Source organism: Ambystoma mexicanum, chromosome 9 (genome assembly GCF_040938575.1).
Source record: "Ambystoma mexicanum isolate Mex_15411 chromosome 9, UKY_AmexF1_1, whole genome shotgun sequence".
Taxonomy (NCBI): Eukaryota; Metazoa; Chordata; class Amphibia; order Caudata; family Ambystomatidae; genus Ambystoma; species Ambystoma mexicanum.
This window is the reverse complement of record NC_090931.1, coordinates 1,557,433,936-1,557,455,141: the sequence shown is the minus strand read 5'-3', so window position 1 is coordinate 1,557,455,141 and position 21,206 is coordinate 1,557,433,936. Positions and strand designations below refer to the sequence as shown.

Here is a 21,206-nt window from a genome sequence, read left to right as displayed (position 1 = left end):
CCATGAGGGGAACCCAGAGGTCTGGAGAGGGTGTGGAAAAGAGGATGTCAGAAAGGGTCTGCCGGGGAGAAGCACTGACATAGGTGTCAGCGATGGGCAGGCCAGGGTTGGAGACCAGGAGTTCATTCTTGAAATGTTTCATTACAGCCTTTGACAGAGGGGTAGGATCGGCGATAGAGATGCAGGTAGAAAAGATGGGGGAGATTGAGAGCACCATTGTGGAGAATTGGGGAGATAGAGGGGGTGGGGGAACTGCAGAGCACGACCCAACTAGCCACACAGCAATGCAATGATCATCCCAAGAGTAAAAGGATGAGGTAAGGGTTTCCTACAGGTGAGTAAAAAGCATAGAGCTGACTTCTAAAACAGGCCTATCTAGTGGCATCAGAGCCCAGACTAGACTTTCACATAAGGGTAGAGGAGGTCTAGATTGCTCTTTTTCTGTTATATGTTGTGTTATATGCAGTATGTGGAGTTTGTTGTATGCGCACTTTGCCATGCGTATTGTGTTCTAGTATGTGCAATGTGTGTTGTGTTACATTATGTGTGAGGTTTGTGCAAGCAGTGTTTACTCTGTTATGGTATGTGCTTTGTGTGATATGCGCATTGTGTTGTGGTTTCAGAGTTGTGGGTATAGCATAAATCTATTAGGGATTGTTTGATGATCCGGTTCCATGGAGTCACTGGAGTTTTCTATAGGAATTTAGAGGCAAGGCAATAGGCAATCAGTTTCACATTGATAGTTTGGTGCAGCTTTCTGATGTACGTTTCCCAAATCTTCAAGCAGGAAGGTGTTTTAGAAATACAATATTGAAGTAAATTAATAAACACAATGTCAATGATGCGCTCAAATAAAACATACACACTGAATGAAGAAGCATTAGCAATGTACAGGTGTCACATCCCAAGACTATCATCACCTGCAGGCTTGTTGACACACCTGGAATGGGGTGCAGGGGGGGCATAAGCAAGCTACCGCAAGGACCTCAAGAGACGAGTCCCCGCCTCTCTGTGGATTGCTGCTCGCCCTCCGCGTGACGCATGGCCGCCACTCCAGTGAGTGACTCAATAATCTTAACTCCCAGCAAGAGACCAGGAGGAAAAGGCCCACCAATATTCTGTTCCAATCTGCACCTCTTCCCAAATTGCTACCAATCAATGACACACGCTCACAACACTTTATCAATACTGGCACCCCTCCAAAACCAGCTGCTCAAGATCCCTTAGAAATAATAACACATTTTAGTGGCACTGAATGCATCTGCCGTGGACGGATGAATCCTGGGTTCCCTGAGCAGGATTCTAAATCGAGATCCGTGGGTTGAAGATCTCAGCAGTGAACCTCCAAGTCAAGGTACTGCACAACTGCGTAAAGAGAATGCTTCACAAAAAGCACTCTAGAATTGTAAGCGATGAATTGTCAGTCTGTCAAAGTGTGCATAATCCTGGCAATACTCGCTTTCACCAGACTATATAATACTTTGGGTATTTCAGCCCCGTCGCCCACCAATTCTCGCTTTGTCAGGGGAAAGGTCGCCTCAGAACAGTGAAGGGTAAAAGCTTTCATAACACACATGAAGTGAGGTTTTCAGGAATCCCACATTTCATGCATGTTACTTCTGACCTTTCAGTTATTGCCATCAAGTTAGGGCTGATATTGACAGATTATAAACACATGTTGACATGAGGCGATCCTTTTAGTCCCCGCCTCAGGTGAATATCTATTATCTCTTGGCCTTAAGTCAATATGGACGTTTTTGACTCATGTATAACATTGTAAAAAACGGAATATAGTGTGCGTCAAACCCAAACGTAGCCAAGACACGTTCTAAAATGGATCAATCAACGAGTTTGAATGCCTTTTCTGCAAATATGTCAATGGCAGACACATACTGATCACCTCTCTGAGGTCAGGAAAAAGAAATTAATTTAGCTCAGATTATTTCCCATTGGAATAAAAAATAATTGTAATGTTTGCGTTTTGTCTTCAATTGGGCAATTCATTGGAGACTTGCTGGCCTTCTGATTAAATGTTAACAATAAACCTTTCAACTCTATGCCGTCTCCCTTCTCAAAATCCATCCGTGAACTATGCAGCATATTAATGGGAATGTGATGTCTTAAGACTGGTCATAGGGGTCATTGGAAACAGTGGACCTCATTACAAGTTGGTCAGTCCGGTAAAAAGTGCGGGGATTCGCGGATACCAGCACTTTACCGGACTGCCTGACTATGGGTTTGCTGGTGGGAACCTTGCCTTACCTCCAAGTAAAGTTGGAGGGTAGCCAGGTTCCCCACCGCAAATAAAAGCCGCCATGCTGGTTGTAGTAATGATGGCAAATTCCCTCTCCCTATGGGGCTCCATGAATGGGGATGAACACCGTCCCGCCGGCACTCGTAATCTGGCGACAATGCCGCCGGACCAAGTGCCGGTAAAGGTAAGTGACTCTACTGCCAGGATGTGGCCCAGTATCAGGTCTCCAGGCCTGACATCATTTATCTCATAGCACCGGTGCAGCTGTACCCTTTAGCTGAACTCGCGTTAGAGAGGGACTGTTTAGCTCAGGAATCCCGTACAGAGCTTCTCTAGTATTGGGGTGCATGGTTATTATATTCTAGCAGCTTCTCTGGAATTGGGGTGCGTGTTTATTACATTCTAGCGGCTTCTCTGGTATTGGGGTGCAGGTTATAACATTCAGTATCATCCCAGGCATTTAATGGTGTTTCAAGGTGATACATTCTTTGGAGTGCGTGTCTTTGCACTGGGTCACTCGTTATACTTTCATGCATTTTGGTATTTCCTATGATCTGCATTTTTCCTTTATCTTGTGGTTATACGCCTCTAAACGTTATCTTTCTTTATTCTTTTTGAGGCAATAAAACGCAGGTGATCCGTTACAAGGGAACAATTATGTCGGATGCCATGTTATTATTTGAATTTTTGTTATTTGTATCACGTTGATAAGATAGCTCAGCGAGTTATGTGCTCACTTCAAAAATCAGCGTGCACTCTGCATTGACCGCAGGGCCGACTCATTCTTCAGGGATCAATACATTGAGGATCGTCCAATCAAGCGTGATTTAATATTAGGTGTTGGTTGCTTCCGTATTCTTCTGGCTTGCTTTCAGGTCCTACATATGGGGTTTGCTGGGATAATCTACAGCATTACTAGAGTTGCAGCACTAGTTCTGTTCAATCTTCAATGGCCACTTGGAAAGGTCTCCATCATCTAGGCTTTCGGAATGTTGGTTGCTATAGTGTTCAACCAATCATATTTAAGATTACAATTGAAACGTGCACATGTCTGGTCGCTGCTTCATGTGGGTTCGCAGGTGCCCAATGAGGGTTTGCTTCTGGCTAAACCTCCTAAAACATGTTATACATTCAAATGGTTTCTCTCCCCGGTGCATTCGCTGGTGCCCAACAAAATTGTCCTTCCGGCTGAAGCTTTTCCCACATTCAGTGCATTGATACGGCTTGTCTCCAGCGTGTATCTTATTGTGTCTTGCAAGATGGTGCATCTGATTAAAACTCTTGCTGCATTTAGTGCACTGATATGGTCGCTCTCCTGTGTGTGTTCTCTGGTGCCCAAGGAAATGCTGCTTTCGGGTGAAGCTTTTATCACACACACTGCAGTGATAGCGCCGTTCTACTGTAGCAGATTTTTCACTGTCAAAAAAGGCTTCCTCATAAGAGACACTTTGTTCGGATTCAGCACTTAGAAATTGTCCTAAATGTGTTGGTATACTTTGTGAAGGAGTAACAAACATGGCTCCCCTCGCATTACTGTCACATGTGTTATGTTCGTTGGTTTGGCCTTCGTACGCAGTGTACGGATTCTTCTTCAAGCCCCTGCTGTGCTGCATTTCTTCCTTTTCTCGCTCTTCCTGAACAGGTTCTGACAATGGCTGGCTTCTAGGCTTTGCTCCCATCTTCGATCTCCGAAACACATTTATTCCAGACTTGCCTTGAGCAGGTCTGTGTACTGTTGTTTTTTCAGTATATTTCATAATGTCTTCCGCCCTCCATTTTCTTTTCAAGGGGGCATCACCTGTGAGATTAACATCCAAAGCAAACAATTAGTCTTTCACAGGAAACACGTTTCAGAGCATGTTACAGCCAATTTGAAAGCATCTTCATTGCTTGTAATTTATTGGTGATTGGCATCGCATTTAAGGCGAAACTCCTCCAGCTTCTAAGCACAAGACTGAGGATTCAACCCATGTTGCACATCATCACTTTGTTCTCAAGGCATGTGCAGTGCCCCCGAGACAAACCCAAGCGCAGCCTTGCCACTATTTGGGACTAGTGCTAAACGGTAATGGCCCAAAGTGGTGCCCTCATAATGGCGATGGCCGAAATTCCCAATTTATTTTAGACCCCCTCACACCACATATATATATATGTGGGGGGTATATGATAGAATATGAGGGAGGGGGGAGCTGCAGGCGTCTACTCCTGCATATGTATGTGATGTTAAAAAAAAAAGTCAGCATTTCGTCTGTCGCAATTATGGGGGTTGCAGTCATCACATACATCCATGCCAAACCTGTTCAAAATGCAATATACCACTATCCAAAATGCGTTCGATTGGATTGTTCATTCGTTTCTTTACAGGCCAAATACCATGTAACAGTTATATTCAAATTACAAAATGGATTTTATATTCTAATGTAACACAAAGGGATCCACAAGTTTAAAACAATTTTTTCTTTGGAGTTTGGGACTCTCCATAAAAACTATTTAGCAGCAACCATTTTAGGCAATAAAACACGCATAAAACAATCCGTAAAACACTGAGAACATCAGTAATTGTAATCGAAAATAACAATAAGAACAAGAAAACGTGAGTCTGCTCAACATTGGCTATGCGTGCTCAACTGGTCTTACAAAGCGCAACGTGTGCTGTTTTGGTGGCTTCTTGGTTTTGGAACAGAAGAGGGAGGAGAGGGATCGGCAGGTGTGAATTCTGGGATGTTGGTGCGTGCAGGGCAGATGTGCCCGATTCCTGTGTGCTGGATGCTTGGGGGATATGTGTGTATCCAGTGGGGAGAATCCAGGTGTCATTAATCTGATCAATTTGCAGCCAGCCAAGGTACATCAACAGAGCCAGGGATCTAGGAGATATTGGGTGGGAACGTTGTAGGTGATATGATATGGCATTTATTTATTTTTTTTTATAAACCAGGGCTGGGGAGAGGGATGCTAGCAGGTGGTAGTTTGCAGTGTGGGGGGAATCATAGATTGACAGTGTTTTCCAGAGCAGGGAGCTGTGGCTGCCCTCTTCTTCGGCTGCTTTTGTTCGTATCATGATGCTGGACAGTCACTATGTGATCCAGCTCCTTGGGTCATCTTGCCCCAGCCTGCACGACTGCTTATGTAAAAGCTCTTGGCGTCTCTGGTGGAAGGTGACAATAACCTGCTATGATCCGACCACCGGATGGGCGTAACACTGGACCAGCAATATAACAGCACTGCGAATGCTGCCTTTTATGTGGGTGGTGTCTGATTGTGGCCTCAACCGATTTCCGTGGTCATTGTGTTAGGGTGGTCCCTAAGCTCGGGGGGTGGTATCAATACCCTGCTTCTGCTATAAGGGGAGTCAGTGTGCTCTGTGGGCGGTCCCGAGCCCATAGTGACGAGCCAAGACATACGTCAGATTCTCCCAGGGATAGATGTGGGGGAGATAGATGTTAATAACGAGTATAAAACTAAGCTGCAACACTCCTGATGAGACTGGAGAAATGGGGACATCATATCACATGCTGGTGCTTCTGCTCCGTCACTGGTTCCCAGTCAAACACAGAATTAACGTCAAAACCCATTGAATCGCCCATCACAATTTCCACAGCGGTACCAGAAGTCACTGCAAAGCTGATCACAAAAGCACTTGGCAGGACAATTCGATCCAGCAGCACATCTCATGTAACAATCCCACACTTAAACAGGAATTAACAAGGAGGGACCTGCTTCTCCATCCTAGCAACCAACCTATGGAACAGCACACCCAGGCATCTTTGCATTTGGATAGCTATGTGAAAAACAGGAAGTAGCAAGGAGGGACCTGCTTCTCCGTCCTAGCAAACAAACCTATGGAACAGCACACCCAGGCTTCTGAGTAGCAAGGAGGGACCTGCTTCTCGTCCTCGCAACCAACATATGGAACTGCACACCCAGGCATCTGTGCATTTGGATAGCTATGTGAAAAACAGGAAGTAGCAAGGAGGGACCTGCTTCTCCGTCCTAGCAAACAAACCTATGGAACAGCACACCCAGGCTTCTGAGTAGCAAGGAGGGACCTGCTTCTCGTCCTCGCAACCAACATATGGAACAGCACACCCAGGCATCTGTGCATTTGGATAGCTATGTGAAAAACAGGAAGTAGCAAGGAGGGACCTGCTTCTCCGTCCTAGCAAACAAACCTATGGAACAGCACACCCAGGCTTCTGAGTAGCATGGAGGGACCTGCTTCTCGTCCTCGCAACCAACATATGGAACTGCACACCCAGGCATCTGTGCATTTAGATAGCTACATGACAAACAGGAAGTAGCAAGGAAAGACCTGCTTCTCCGTGCAGGAAAACACACCCAAGGAACAGCATACCCAGGCATCTGTGCATTTGGATAGCTACATGACTAACAAGACGTAGCAAGGAGGGACCTGCTTCTCCGTCCTAGCAACCAAACCTATGGAACTGCACACCCAGGCATCTGTGCATTTGGATAGCTACATGACAAACAGCAAGTAGTAAGGAGGGGCCTGCTTCTCTGTCCAGGAAAACAAAGCCAAGGAACAGCATAACCAGGCATCTTTACATTTGGATAGCTACATGACTAACAAGAAGTAGCAAGGAGGGACCTGCTTCTCCATCATAGCAAACAAACCTATGAAGTGCACACCCAGGCATTTGTGCATTTGGATAGCTACATGACAAAAAGGAAGTAGCAACGAGGGACCTGCTTCTCCATCCTAGCAAACAAACCTATGAAACAGCACACCCAGGCATCTGTGCATTTGGATAGCTACATGACAAACAGGAAGTAGCAAGGAGGGACCGGCTTCTCCATCCTATCAAACAAACCTATGGAACAGCACACCCAGGCATCTGTGCATTTGGATAGCTACATGACAAACAGGAAGTAGCAAGGAGGGACCGGCTTCTCCATCCTATCAAACAAACCTATGGAACAGCACACCCAGGCATCTTTACATTTGGATAGCTACATGACAAACACGAAGTAGCAAGGAGGGACTGGCTTCTCCATCCTAGCAAACAAACCTATGGAACAGCACACCCAGGCATCTTTACATTTGGATAGCTACATGACAAACACCAAGTAGCAAGGAGGGACCGGCTTCTCCATCCTAGCAAACAAACCTATGGAACAGCACACCCAGGCATCTTTACATTTGGATAGCTACATGACAAACACGAAGTAGCAAGGAGGGACTGGCTTCTCCATCCTAGCAAACAAACCTATGGAACAGCACACCCAGGCATCTTTACATTTGGATAGCTACATGACAAACACGAAGTAGCAAGGAGGGACCGGCTTCTCCATCCTAGCAAACAAACCTATGGAACAGCACACCCAGGCATCTGTGCATTTGGACTTTTAATAAATCCCTAAAACATGGCTATTCATTAGGCTAAAATAAAAGAATTGCCATTCATGCACTCGATCCATAGGGCAGACCCAATTTGGACGGCCTCTCTTGCATGGTTTCCACAGTACACACAGGAAACCAGGACCTTTACTCAAACACTCACCCAGGCTGGATGAAGTACTCCCAAACTATCACCACAGTAATAATAACAGGAAAGGTAGGAACCTCTGATCTGATAAATAGCTGTGATACTAGACTCTTCTGCCCTAAATGAAAGCAATACATGCCAGCTGCATCTCTACTGGGGATCTGGACTCCAGCTGTGATACTAGACTCTTCTGCCCTAAATGAAAGCAATACACGCCAGCTGCATCTCTACTGGGGATCTGGACTCCAGCTGTGATACTAGACTCTTCTGCCCTAAATGAAAGCAATACACGCCAGCTGCATCTCTACAGGGGATCTGGACTCCAGCTGTGATACTAGACTCTTCTGCCCTAAATGAAAGCAATACACGCCAGCTGCATCTCTACTGGGGATCTGGACTCCAGCTGTGATACTAGACTCTTCTGCCCTAAATGAAAGCAATACACGCCAGCTGCATCTCTACTGGGGATCTGGACTCCAGCTGTGATACTAGACTCTTCTGCCCTAAATGAAAGCAATAAATGCCGGCTGCATCTCTACAGGGGATCTGGACTCCAGCTGTGATACTAGACTCTTCTGCCCTAAATGAAAGCAATACATGCCGGTTGCATCTCTACAGGGGATCTGGACTCCAGCTGTGATACCAGACTCCTTTGCCCTAAATGAAAGCAATAAATGCCGGCTGCATCTCTACAGGGGATCTGGACTCCTGCTGTGATAATAGACTCTTCTGCCCTAAATGAAAGCAATACACGCCAGCTGCATCTCTACTGGGGATCTGGACTCCAGCTGTGATACTAGACTCTTCTGCCCTAAATGAAAGCAATACACGCCAGCTGCATCTCTACAGGGGATCTGGACTCCAGCTGTGATACTAGACTCTTCTGCCCTAAATGAAAGCAATACACGCCAGATGCATCTCTACAGGGGATGTGGACTCCAGCTGTGATACCAGACTCTTCTGCCCTAAATGAAAGCAATACACGCCAGCTGCATCTCTACAGGGGATCTGGACTCCAGCTGTGATACTAGACTCTTCTGCCCTAAATGAAAGCAATACACGCCAGATGCATCTCTACAGGGGATGTGGACTCCAGCTGTGATACTAGACTCCTCTGCCCTAAATGAAAGCAATACATGCCAGCTGCATCTCTACAGGGGATCTGGACTCCAGCTGTGATACCAGACTCTTCTGCCCTAAATGAAAGCAATACATGCCGGCTGCATCTCTACAGGGGATCTGGACTCCAGCTGTGATACCAGACTCTTCTTCCCTAAATGAAAGCAATAAATGCCGGCTGCATCTCTACAGGGGATCTAGACTCCAGCTGTGATACTAGACTCTTCTTCCCTAAATGAAAGCAATACACGCCAGATGCATCTCTACAGGGGATCTGGACTCCAGCTGTGATACTAGACTCCTCTGCCCTAAATGAAAGCCATAAACGCTGGCTGGCTCTCTACTGGGGATCTGGACTCCAGCTGTGATACTAGATTCCTCTGCCCTAAATGAAAGCAATAAATGCCAGCTGCATCTCTACAAAGGATATGGACTCCTGCTGTGATACTAGACTCTTCTGCCCTAAATGAAAGCAATAAATGCCGGCGGCATCTCTACAGGGGATCTGGACTCCAGCTGTGATACTAGACTCTTCTGCCCCAAATGAAAGCAATAAATAACGGCTTCATCTCTACAGGGGATCTGATCTCCAGCTGTGATACTAGACTCCTCTGCCCTAAATGAAAGCAATACACGCCAGCTGCATCTCTACAGGGGATCTGGACTCCAGCTGTGATACTAGACTCTTCTGCCCCAAATTAAAGCAATAAATGCCGGCGGCATCTCTACAGGGGATCTGGACTCCAGCTGTGATACTAGACTCTTCTGCCCCAAATGAAAGCAATAAATAACGGCTTCATCTCTACAGGGGATCTGATCTCCAGCTGTGATACTAGACTCCTCTGCCCTAAATGAAAGCAATAAATGCCGGCTGCATCTCTACAGGGGATCTGGACTCCTGCTGTGATACTAGACCCTTCTGCTCTAAATGAAAGCAATACACGCCGGATGCATCTCTACAGGGGATCTGGACTCCAGCTGTGATACTAGACCCTTCTGCTCTAAATGAAAGCAATACACGCCGGATGCATCTCTACAGGGGATCTGGACTCCAGCTGTGATACTAGACTCTTCTGCCCTAAATGAAAGCAATACACGCCGGCTGCATCTCTACCCGGGATCTGGACTCCAGCTGTGATACTAGACTCTTCTGCTGTAAATGAAAGCAATAAATGCCGGCTGCATCTCTACAGGGGATCTGGACTCCAGCTGTGATACTAGACTCTTCTGCTGTAAATGAAAGCAATAAATGCCGGCTGCATCTGTACAGGGGATCTGGACTCCAGCTGTGATACTAGACTCCTCTGCTCTAAATGAAAGCAATAAATGCCGGCTGCATCTCTACTGGGGATCTGGACTCCAGCTGTGATACTAGACTCTTCTGCTCTAAATGAAAGCAATACATGCCAGCTGCATCTCTACAGGGGATCTGGACTCCAGCTGTGATACTAGACGCCTCTGCCCTAAATGAAAGCCATAAACACTGGCTGGCTCTCTACTGGGGATCTGGACTCCAGCTGTGATACTAAACTCTTCTGCTCTAAATGACAGCAATAAATAATAGCTTAATCTCTACAGGGGATCTGATCTCCAGCTGTGATACTAGACTCCCCTGCCCTAAATGAAAGCAATAAATGCTGGTTGCATCTCTACCCGGGATCTGGACTCCAGCTGTGATACTAGACTCTTCTGCCCTAAATGAAAGCAATAAATGCCAGCTGCATCTCTACAGGGGATCTGGACTCCAGCTGTGATACTAGACTCTTCTGCCCTAAATGAAAGCAATACATGCCGGCTGCATCTCTACAGGGGATCTGGACTCCAGCTGTGATACTAGACTCTTCTGCCCTAAATGAAAGCAATAAATGCCGGCTGCATCTCTACTGGGGATCTGGACTCCAGCTGTGATACTAGACTCCTTTGCCCTAAATGAAAGCAATACACGCCAGATGCATCTCTACAGGGGATCTGGACTCCAGCTGTGTGTCATGCCTGCCGGACATACCTCTGGACCAGGAACAACTTCTCCATACAAGATGAGTTACGCCCATAGAACCAGTAGACCTTTTTACTCAAAATGGAGGTTGTTCGATACATTGCCCGGAAAACGACGTCTGCATTTTTCACGACTTAGGTCCGTCACGTGTATCACGGCAGTGCGTACATAAGCAGCGTGGAAACTCCATTCGCTGCTTCTGATTAAGTCAATTTTGGCGTTTGTAGCTGAACTCCGGACCTGCGTTCTCGCATTCCTTTCAGCAAACTTCTTTGGCCTAATTTGAGCCTGTTTTCCTCCACACGCTAATTCCTGGGTTGCGTGTATCCTGTTCGCGTGCCAAATCTCCACGCGGACGCTGTCTGCAAGCGCGGCTGTCCTGAGCTGCGTGAATCCTGTTCGCGTGCCAAATCTCCATGTGGACGCTGTCTGCAAGCGCGGCTTTCCTGAGCTGCGTGAAGCCTGTTCGTGTGCCAAATCTCCACGCGGACGCTGTCTGCAAGCGCGGCTGTCCTGAGCTGCGTGAATCCTGTTCGCGTGCGAAATCTCCATGCGGACGCTGTCTGCAAGCGCGGCTGTCCTGAGCTGCGTGAATCCTTTTCGCGTGTCAAATCTCCACGCGGACGCTGTCTGCTAGCGCGGCTGTCCTGAGCTGCGTGAATCCAGTTCGCGTGTCTAATTCTTCACGCGGAAACGCTGTCTACAAGCGCGGCTGGCTTGGCTGCGTGTATGCTGTCGCGTGCAATCCTGCACGTGTTTTTCTGAACTACTTCGAACTTTTGGTACCTGTGACAGTCAACAGGTGAGATTCTTATTTTATTCTTTGTGGGAAAGGAAGTATTTCATGAACTATTGGAAGGTGAATGTGCACAGTACATTGGACGCTATCCTGTGGTGCACCAACCCGGTATCTAGCGAGAGCCTCGTGCCGTTCGGGATAAGTCTCCCTTACTAATCTTCCCTTCCTTTGTCGTTGTTCAACTCTTGGGACTCTTCAAGAAACTGTCCTGGAATTCTTCAGTTTAGCCTTAAGGTCAGTGTCTGAATTAATCCAAATTCTGTTTTTCTTAGTATTTAACTTGGGACAGTGTCTTATGATACTTATCTATTCTAGGCATACTTCCTGTACAATTCCCACGCCCTTTCCAGTGATCCCTCTCTCTGCCTGTTTTATTCAGTCAGAGAGTTGTATCATTTGGAAGGTCTAATTTGACCTGCCTACAATCAAGTCGTGTGAAGATAGGATCCGGAAAAACCCTACCAAATTGTATCCTTTTTGGTTACTGTATCCTTTTCAGTTGATACTTTGGTGATTTATGACAGAATCAGAAGCCATGGAGGGTACGGATCCTATAACTGTTTTGACTCAGTTAAATTCTGACTTGAGAAATGAAATGATTACGGCACAGGATATGCTACGGCATCGAATGGATGTTATGCAAGTTGCCATGCATGTCACTCCTCAGGGAGTACAGATTCCAGCAGCCATTGCATCTGGATCTGGGACTACGACACCATCATTATCACAGGAAACTCTTAAAGTGGTTATGCCCACACAGTTTCCCTTGGCTCCTCCGGAAAGATTCACAGGTGATCCTAAAACCTACAGAACCTTTGTTAATCAGTGCCGACTTCATTTCCTTTGCCGGCCTAATTCATTTCCTGATCTTACTACTAAAGCAGCATTCGTGCTTTCTCATTTGGGGGGTACAGCTGCTGCTTGGGCAAATCCTTTATTGGAGTCAAATAGCCCCTTGTTGTACGATTGCGATGATCTTCTGGCGGCTACGAACAAAGTCTTTGATATGCGCTATGCTACTCAAGCCACAGATCTGGAGTTGTTGAATTTACAACAAGGTACTCAACCTCTGTTGGCTTACATTGCGCGATTTAACCAATTAACGGCCGAAACCCGATGGCCGGAAGACAAGAAGACGGCTGTTTTCTACAAGGGTCTTTCAGAAGAACTCAAGGACGCTTTGTCCACGGTTCCAGTGGTTCCTACAGGTTTTTCAGAATTTCTTGATTTAATTTTACAAATTGATGCCCGAAGAAATGCCCGCAAAGGAGAGAAAAAACCTTTTCTTCCGGCACCAGTTCGTTCTGATACACCGGCACATTCTTCGAATGATCCTGAACCAATGCAAATTGGCACGGTGAGAGGCCGGTTGTCTAAAGCCGAAAGAGAGAACCGAAAGAGAAATAACTTATGTATGTATTGCGGTTCCTCCGAGCATTTATTGGCGGCATGTCCTAAAAGACCAAATAAGCCTTCGGGAAACGCCAAAACTCGAGCAGGAGTCCCTGTGTCGAGTGTTACATCGGACTCCATTACATTTCCAGCTCATGCACCGATAGCTGTTGAGATGATGTTACGTTTCAATGATCAAGACTTGGCTTCCAAGGCTATGGTTGACTCGGGAGCCACTAATAATTACATTGATATCACATATGCCAAGAAATGTTCTATACCCCTTATAGACAAGAACAAACCTGAAACTGTTAATACAGTGGATGGATCAATCTTGATTTCCGGTATGGTAACTCAGGAGACTGTACCTATTCAGATGACTTTATCAAATGGTCATTCGGAGGAAATAGTCTTCGATGTCATTGCGGCTCCTCAATACCAAATAATACTTGGACTTAATTGGTTGACTCTTCATAATCCCGCCATAGACTGGGTTACGGGATTGATCCAATATCCTTCAGTTTTTTGTAACGAACATTGCTTTACCAGCCAGGTGGTATCAAATAAATCACATATGTTGGCCTCTATTGAGGGAATCTCTGCTATCAATGTGGTACATCAGAAAGGTACGCATATACCAAGTGAATATTGTCATGACCACTGCTTCCAAGGAGTCAGGACCTACCCAACATCCTTGGAAGCAGGCTCATAACATATACTATCGGCACCAGCAAGTCCCAATAGGGACCTTTTGGACCTTGTCCTGGCACCGGTGGTGCCAGGCTCATAGAATGGACCCGTCCCGGCACAGGAAGCGCCGGGCTCATAACAAGTGTGAAAGTGCTTGGGTGGACCTACCTGCAGCAGACCATGCTGCTTACTTACCAGCAAGATGATGTTTCACTCTCTTCTGGCAGGGACTACTTTTCCTTCTGGGTGGGGCAGGCACCACTCCCTGGATCATTGATGCTGGAACCCTTCTGGAAGCAGGAACTCTTTTTCCTGGGCGAGGCTGTGGAAGAAGTAACCTAAGGCACTCCTATGGACTATTTAAACCACACCCGATTGGTGCAACGTGCTTCGCGTTATTCTGCATCTGCAGCAGGACGCTCACCGTGTCAGCTCCAGCGAATCTTCAGCTCCGGATCCTGTGAATACGAAAATTACCTGCTGGGAACCAATCTTCAGTCTTCAGCAGCTCCTGCAAAACCAAAAGGCACAGGTTAGGCAAAGGCAAAGTTAGCGCTTCAACTTACCCGATCCATCGGCAGCATCCAAGGCGTTTCTCGTCCGGCATCGGGCCTGCAAAGACAAAGAACATTGGTTAGTAACGCTTAGTTACAAAACTGCTTACCTGTGTTACGCTCGCTCCAACTCTGCTCGCGCTGCATTCCGGCACCTGTAAAGACAAAAGAGACATTAAGGTGCATTCTACAGCCCTAGAGCAGCCTTTCTACTTACGTGCCTTCGTATTCACCATCTTCTTGTTACGCTCTCTGCCACGAACCTGGGGGAGCATCTTCTTCGGCACCGACAGCATCTGAAAAGGAAAAGACAGACATTAAGGAGATAAGACATTTGAAGAGAGCAATCTAAAGGGAACTTTAATACTTACAAGTCACGCTCGTGCAGCAAACGGCGGCATCGCTCTCAACTTACCCTCTGCAATCAAGAGGCTGAACTCATATCCAGTGAAGTAACTAGACCCAGCGCCCCTGCACAAGACGCAGGATGGAGAGCCCAGCATTCACCTATTTAAGGTGAGCACAACAATCAACCAAGTACCACGGGGAGAGAGGGAGAGAGGGGCTTGGAACTTCTCCCAACCTTCCAGGCACTAATACCTTCATTTTCCACTTGCAGACACCTCACCCTTCAGGTCAAACTTTCGGTGAGAAAGGGGCCAAATCCGGGAGCCAAACGAATCCTACGCCTAACGTTGAAGACAGTTTCACCGCCCAGTCAAGACCCGCGCCTCTGAGGGAACCAGGTGAGCGTTACAGAACGCGAAGCCTTACCACATATTTCCCACCCAGGCGCAATGGAAACTTCAGACATAGACCAATTGGCCCAGTTGCTCGGGGAGTTGAGAGCAGAAGTACACGCAGCACGCCAGGAAACAAATGCCCTAAGGAGGGAGTTAGTGGTTTCTAAGGAGCGAACAGACGATTTGGCTAGACAATTGTTGCAAGCCCAAGCGGGACAAACTCCTCTGCCTACCCCTGGTGGGAGCCATGCTCCAACGACTTCCTCTAATCCGGTGCAAATTAATCTACCAGGAAATGTACCTTTGGCCCCGCCCGAACGCTTTTCAGGTGATCCGAAAAGATTTGCTGTGTTCATCAATCAGTGTCGTTTGCACTTTTTGTGTAGACCTGCCGCTTTTCCAACGGACCAGGCTTAGGTGGCCTTCGTGCTCTCATATCCTAGTGGCAGTGCCGCAGATTGGTCTATTCCTTTAGTGACTCAAGATAACCCTATTCTTCATAATTTCCAGGACTTCCAAGCTAGTATGGAAAGATTGTTCGCAAGACATTCTCAGGGACAGGCCCTGGACAATGAACTTCTTTCACTACGACAGGGCAATCAAGATCTTCTGGCCTACATTGCATCATTTAACAGACTAGTGGTTGAAACCGGATGGCCTGAGGATAAGAGGATCACCCTTTTCTACAGAGGCCTGTGTGGAGAACTTAAAGACGTTCTGGCTCAGGTGGTGAATCCTCCACAAGACTGTTCCGAATACATCGATCTGGTGGTTCAATTGGATCATAGAATACAAAATCGAAAAGCCGATCGTTCCAGATTTGAGACTCGAGTTTTTTCAAGACCACAGAGTTCCGCTAAAGGAAATGATACCGTGGAACCCATGCAGATTGGGGTTGTGAAAGGACCTCTAACCCAAAAGGAAAGGGAAAGGAGAAGACAACTGCAATTGTGCCTCTATTGCGGAAACTCAGGGCACTTCCTTCAAGATTGCCCAGTGTGAAACCAAGGAAGAAGACAGTAGGAGCTTCCGATAAAGGTGCCAAAGGTTCAGAGTCGGGAAACGACCTCGCCCGACAAGTGTAGAGGTCCGCTTGCCGAGCGTTAAAAACAGTTCTTTGACCTCGCATTTCATCATGCCCATGGTCCTCGTGAGTCCAGAACAACCCAATCGTATGCATGCCATTAAAGCATATTGATAGTGGCACAATCGGCAATTACGTGGACTGTGAATTGGCCGCCAGGATGAATCTATCTCTTTGTCCTAAGACGGTGAAAGACGTCATCACCACCGTGGATGGTACGGAAATAGCTTCCGGACCAGTAACTCACACCACCATGGAAGTGACGTTGGTAAGCCAAGATGGACATCAAGAGAAGATCGTGTTTGATGTGATCAAGGCTCCGCAGTTTCAAGTTATCCTGGGAATCCCTTGGTTGGAGAAACACAATCCTCAAATTGATTGGCGAGCAAAGACAATCCGGTTTCCAGAATGCGCTCCTACCTGTTATCCTCAGCCCCCCACTAAGCTAGCAGCAACTACTTCTGAGAGTCCTCACCTGCCTCCTGAATACCGGGAATTTCAAGATGTCTTTCGGAAAGATCAAGCTAATTCGCTGCCTCCTCAAAGATCATACGACTGCCAGATAGACTTGATTCCGGGATCCACTCCTCCGTGCAGTCGAATTTATGCCCTCACAGAACCTGAAAATCTTCACCTGAGGCAGTATTTGGACCAGTACCTGGCTAATGGATTTATCCATCCTTCGAAGTCCCCAGCCTCTTCAGCTTTGTTCTTCGTTCCAAAAAAAGAGGGAGACCTAAGAACATGTATAGATTACCGTGCCCTGAACCAGATTACGATTAAGAACAGATATCCGTTACCATTGATCCCTGAACTTCTTGACCAAGTTAAAAGTGCCTGTATCTATACAAAGCTGGACCTCAGAGGAGCTTACCATTTAGTACGAATAAAAGAGGGCGATGAATGGAAGACGTCCTTTCGTACTAAATATGGACTGTTCGAGTATCAAGTAATGCCCTTTGGATTATGCAACGCACCGGCTGCCTTTCAGTATTTTATGAATGACGTCCTCAGAGAGCTCATTGACGTATGTGTAGTTGTCTATATTGATGACATTCTGGTCTACTCGTCCTCTGAGGCGGATCATCGAAAACATGTCACAGCAGTACTGGAGAGGCTCCGAAAACACAGACTTTTTGCAAAGCTGGAGAAATGCGTTTTTCATGTCACTGAGGTCGAATTTTTGGGATTTATTTGGTCACCTAATGGAGTCCACATGGACTCAAGAAAAGTGGACGCTATCATTAAGTGGCCCTCACCAACGTCTGTGAAAGGAGTTCGAAGCATGTTGGGCTTCGCCAACTTTTATCGAAGATTTATTCCAGATTTTTCTCGAGTAGTCCAACCCATTACAGCCCTCCTCAGAAAGAATAAACATTTTGAGTGGTCTACAGAGGCTGAACAAGCTTTTCAGGAACTAAAAACAAAATTCACCTCGGCTCCAGTTTTAAAACATCCTTGCCCGGAACTTCCCTATATCGTGGAGACTGATGCTTCCAGTCTCGCAATGGGAGCAGTGCTTTCGCAAAGAGACCCAGAAACAAACCAGTTACATCCAGTGGCATTTTGGTCCCGCAAATTTTCGGCTCCCGAAATCAACTATACCATTACAGATAAGGAACTTTTGGCTATTAAGTCCGCCTTTAAAGCCTGGCGGCATTATCTCCTGGGAGCCCGACACACAGTCACCGTCATTACGGATCATCGTAATTTACAGTACCTTAAATCAGCCAAAGCTCAATCCTCTAGACAACTTCGCTGGGCATTATTTTTCGCCGAATTCGACTTTGTGATAACTTACCGACCAGGCAACAAGAATGGTAAAGCAGATGCTCTCTCCCGAATTGGAGTAGATGAACTCACGACCAATCCTGAACCCGTACCCATAATTCCGGAACAGAGAATCCTGGGTTTGATAAATGCACAATCCATTGAAGACATGGGCCTCATTCCGAGTACGGCGCTAACCAATGGCGCTATTAACGCCTTGGTTGACGCCGTACCCGGACCGGCAGCGCCTTGGTGGTTGGCGGAATTACCGCCCCATTCCAAGGTTGGCGGGGCGGTAATTCCCCAATCCCCATTTACCCTTCCCCATTCCCATTCTTGCCCCATAGGGCATAATGGGAGTGGGGAAGGCGTCAATTACGCCACCGTAAATTACGGTGGCGTAATTAACATCAAGGTCCCTTAGCGCCATGGTATTTAACGCCTGCTAAAAGCAGGTGTTAAAAGCACCATGGCGCTAAGGGAACTCGGAGTATGGCGGTAAGGGATTACCGCCACCGCTCTCGTTAGCGGTGGCCGCTATCCCTTACCGCCATACTCGGAATGAGGCCCATTGAAGCTAAAGTTAAAGAACTTCTGACTCCAGCAGAAGTGCAAGACTGGCAACTCAAGGGAAAAGATTTCACAATGGATAAGAACTTACTATACTTTCGAGGAAGATTATATCTACCATGTACCGATTTACAAAGACAGGTGATCTCTTGTTACCATGACTCCTTAATGGAAGGACATCCCGGCATTGCCAAAACGTCGGAAAAGATAAAAAGACATTTCTGGTGGCCGTCTTGGAGAAAGGACATTAAGGATTTCATAAATTCCTGTGGTGTGTGCGCTCAAAGCAAAAGTCAGAAGGAGAAACCAGCAGGCCTCTTACATCCAATAGACATTCCTCCACACCCGTGGCATACTCTCTCCATGGACTTCATCACGGATTTACCACCATGCTCCGGATTTAATACAATCTTAGTGATTGTGGACCTATTCTCGAAAATGGCTCATTTTATCCCATTGAAAGGGTTACCTACAGCTTCAATTCTGGCCCGAGAGTTCCTCGAAAACATCGTTCGCTTGCACGGCTTTCCTTCAGTTTTAATCTCAGATAGAGGAAGTCAATTTATTTCCCACTTCTGGCGGAGTTGTTGTCGCCTAGCCCAAATTGACTAAGGCTTTCAACCAGCCATCATCCCCAGACCGACGGGCAGACCGAGAGGACCAACCAAACCCTGGAACAGTATCTGCGCTGCATGTTACAACAATCGGAGGGCACTTGGAAAGACATTCTCTGGATTGCGGAGTACGCTTATAATAATTCAGTCCATGCCGGAACCGGAAAAACTCCTTTTTTTTCTTTTATATGGAATCCATCCTCGCACCTCAAATCTTGATCCACCTCAGACTCTTGGGACACCCGCTGTAGATCATCTGCATTCTACAATCACTCAAGCCTTTAAAGAGGCCACGTCTCACCTTAGGCGGGCAAGGAACAATACAAGAAGTGTGCGGACCTACATCGAAAGGAGGCTCCTCAATATCTTGTGGGAGATCAAGTCTGGCTATCCACCAAACATTTACCTTTAAAAGGACCGCGTACTTTCAATCCACGATACCTGGGACCTTACCCAATCACTGCCATAATAAATCCAGTGGCAGTTAAATTTGGCCTACCTGCCCATATGAAAATACATCCAGTTTTCCACATTTCTCTACTGAAACCCATGCAACCTGGAACCCGTTTGACAAAATCTCCAGACCCTATTCTTGTGGACGGAGAACTGGAATTCGAAATACAAGACATCTTAGACTCCAAGATTTCCTAATCAAAATTATACTATCTGATTGACTGGAAAGGTTGTGGCCCCCAGGAACGATCTTGGGAACCGTCGGAACATGTTCATGCACCCCGTCTGGTTAAGAAGTTTCATCGAACTTTTCCTGATAAACCGAAACCCCCGGAGAAGACGAATTTGGGAGGGGCCTTGAGGGGGGGTGCTGTCATGACCACTGCTTCCAAGGAGTCAAGACCTACCCAACATCCTTGGAAGCAGGCTCATAACATATACTATCGGCACCAGCAAGTCCCAATAGGGACCTTTTGGACCTTGTCCTGGTACCGGTGGTGCCAGGCTCATAGAATGGACCCGTCCCGGCACAGGAAGCGCCGGGCTCATAACAAGTGTGAAAGTGCTTGGGTGGACCTACCTGCAGCAGACCATGCTGCTTACTTACCAGCAAGATGATGTTTCACTCTCTTCTGGCAGGGACTACTTTTCCTTCTGGGTGGGGCAGGCACCACTCCCATGATCATTGATGCTGGAACCCTTCTGGAAGCAGGAACTCTTTTTGCCTGGGCGAGGCTGTGGAAGAAGACACCTAAGCACTCCTATGGACTATTTAAACCACACCCGATTGGTGCAACGTGCTTCGCGTTATTCTGCATCTGCAGCAGGACGCTCACCGTGTCAGCTCCAGCGAATCTTCAGCTCCGGATCCTGTGAATATACGAAAATTACCTGCTGGGAACCAATCTTCAGTCTTCAGCAGCTCCTGCAAAACCAAAAGGCACAGGTTAGGCAAAGGCAAAGTTAGCGCTTCAAATTACCCGATCCATCGGCAGCATCCAAGGCGTTTTTTCTGCATTTCTCGTCCGGCATCGGGCCTGCAAAGACAAAGAACATTGGTTAGTAACGCTTAGTTACAAAACTGCTTACCTGTGTTACGCTCGCTCCAACTCTGCTCGCGCTGCATTCCGGCACCTGTAAAGACAAAAGAGACATTAAGGTGCATTCTACAGCCCTAGAGCAGCCTTTCTACTTACCTGCCTTCGTATTCACCATCTTCTTGTTACGCTCTCTGCCACGAACCTGGGGGAGTATCTTCTTCGGCACCGACAGCATCTGAAAAGGAAAAGACATAGACATTAAGGAGATAAGACATTTGAAGAGAGCAATCTAAAGGGAACTTTAATACTTACAAGTCACGCTCGTGCAGCAAACGGCGGCATCGCTCTCAATTTACCCTCTGCAATCAAGAGGCTGAACTCATATCCAGTGAAGTAACTGGACCCAGCGCCCCTGCACCAGACGCAGGATGGAGAGCCCAGCATTCACCTATTTAAGGTGAGCACAACAATCAACCAAGTACCACGGGGAGAGAGGGAGAGAGGGGCTTGGAACTTCTCCCAACCTTCCAGCCACTAATACCTTGATTTTCCACTTGCAGACACCTCACCCTTCAGGTCAAACTTTCGGTGAGAAAGGGGCCAAATCCGGGAGCCAAACTAATC

The 21,206-nt window shown here is 46.9% G+C and overlaps 1 protein-coding gene across 2 annotated transcripts in view; it reads right to left on the bottom strand.

Moving 5' to 3' along the window:
- Positions 1-2,686: 2,686 nt before the first annotated feature.
- Positions 2,687-21,206, bottom strand: part of LOC138489518 (zinc finger protein 135-like) — a 227,787-nt gene continuing 209,267 nt past the window's right edge. For both annotated transcript variants that reach the window (XM_069617259.1, XM_069617260.1), the window contains one exon: positions 2,687-4,052. In XM_069617259.1, the coding sequence (XP_069473360.1) occupies positions 3,283-4,052 (770 nt within the window). In that variant the 3' untranslated portion in view covers positions 2,687-3,282. The remainder of the gene's footprint in view (positions 4,053-21,206) is intronic.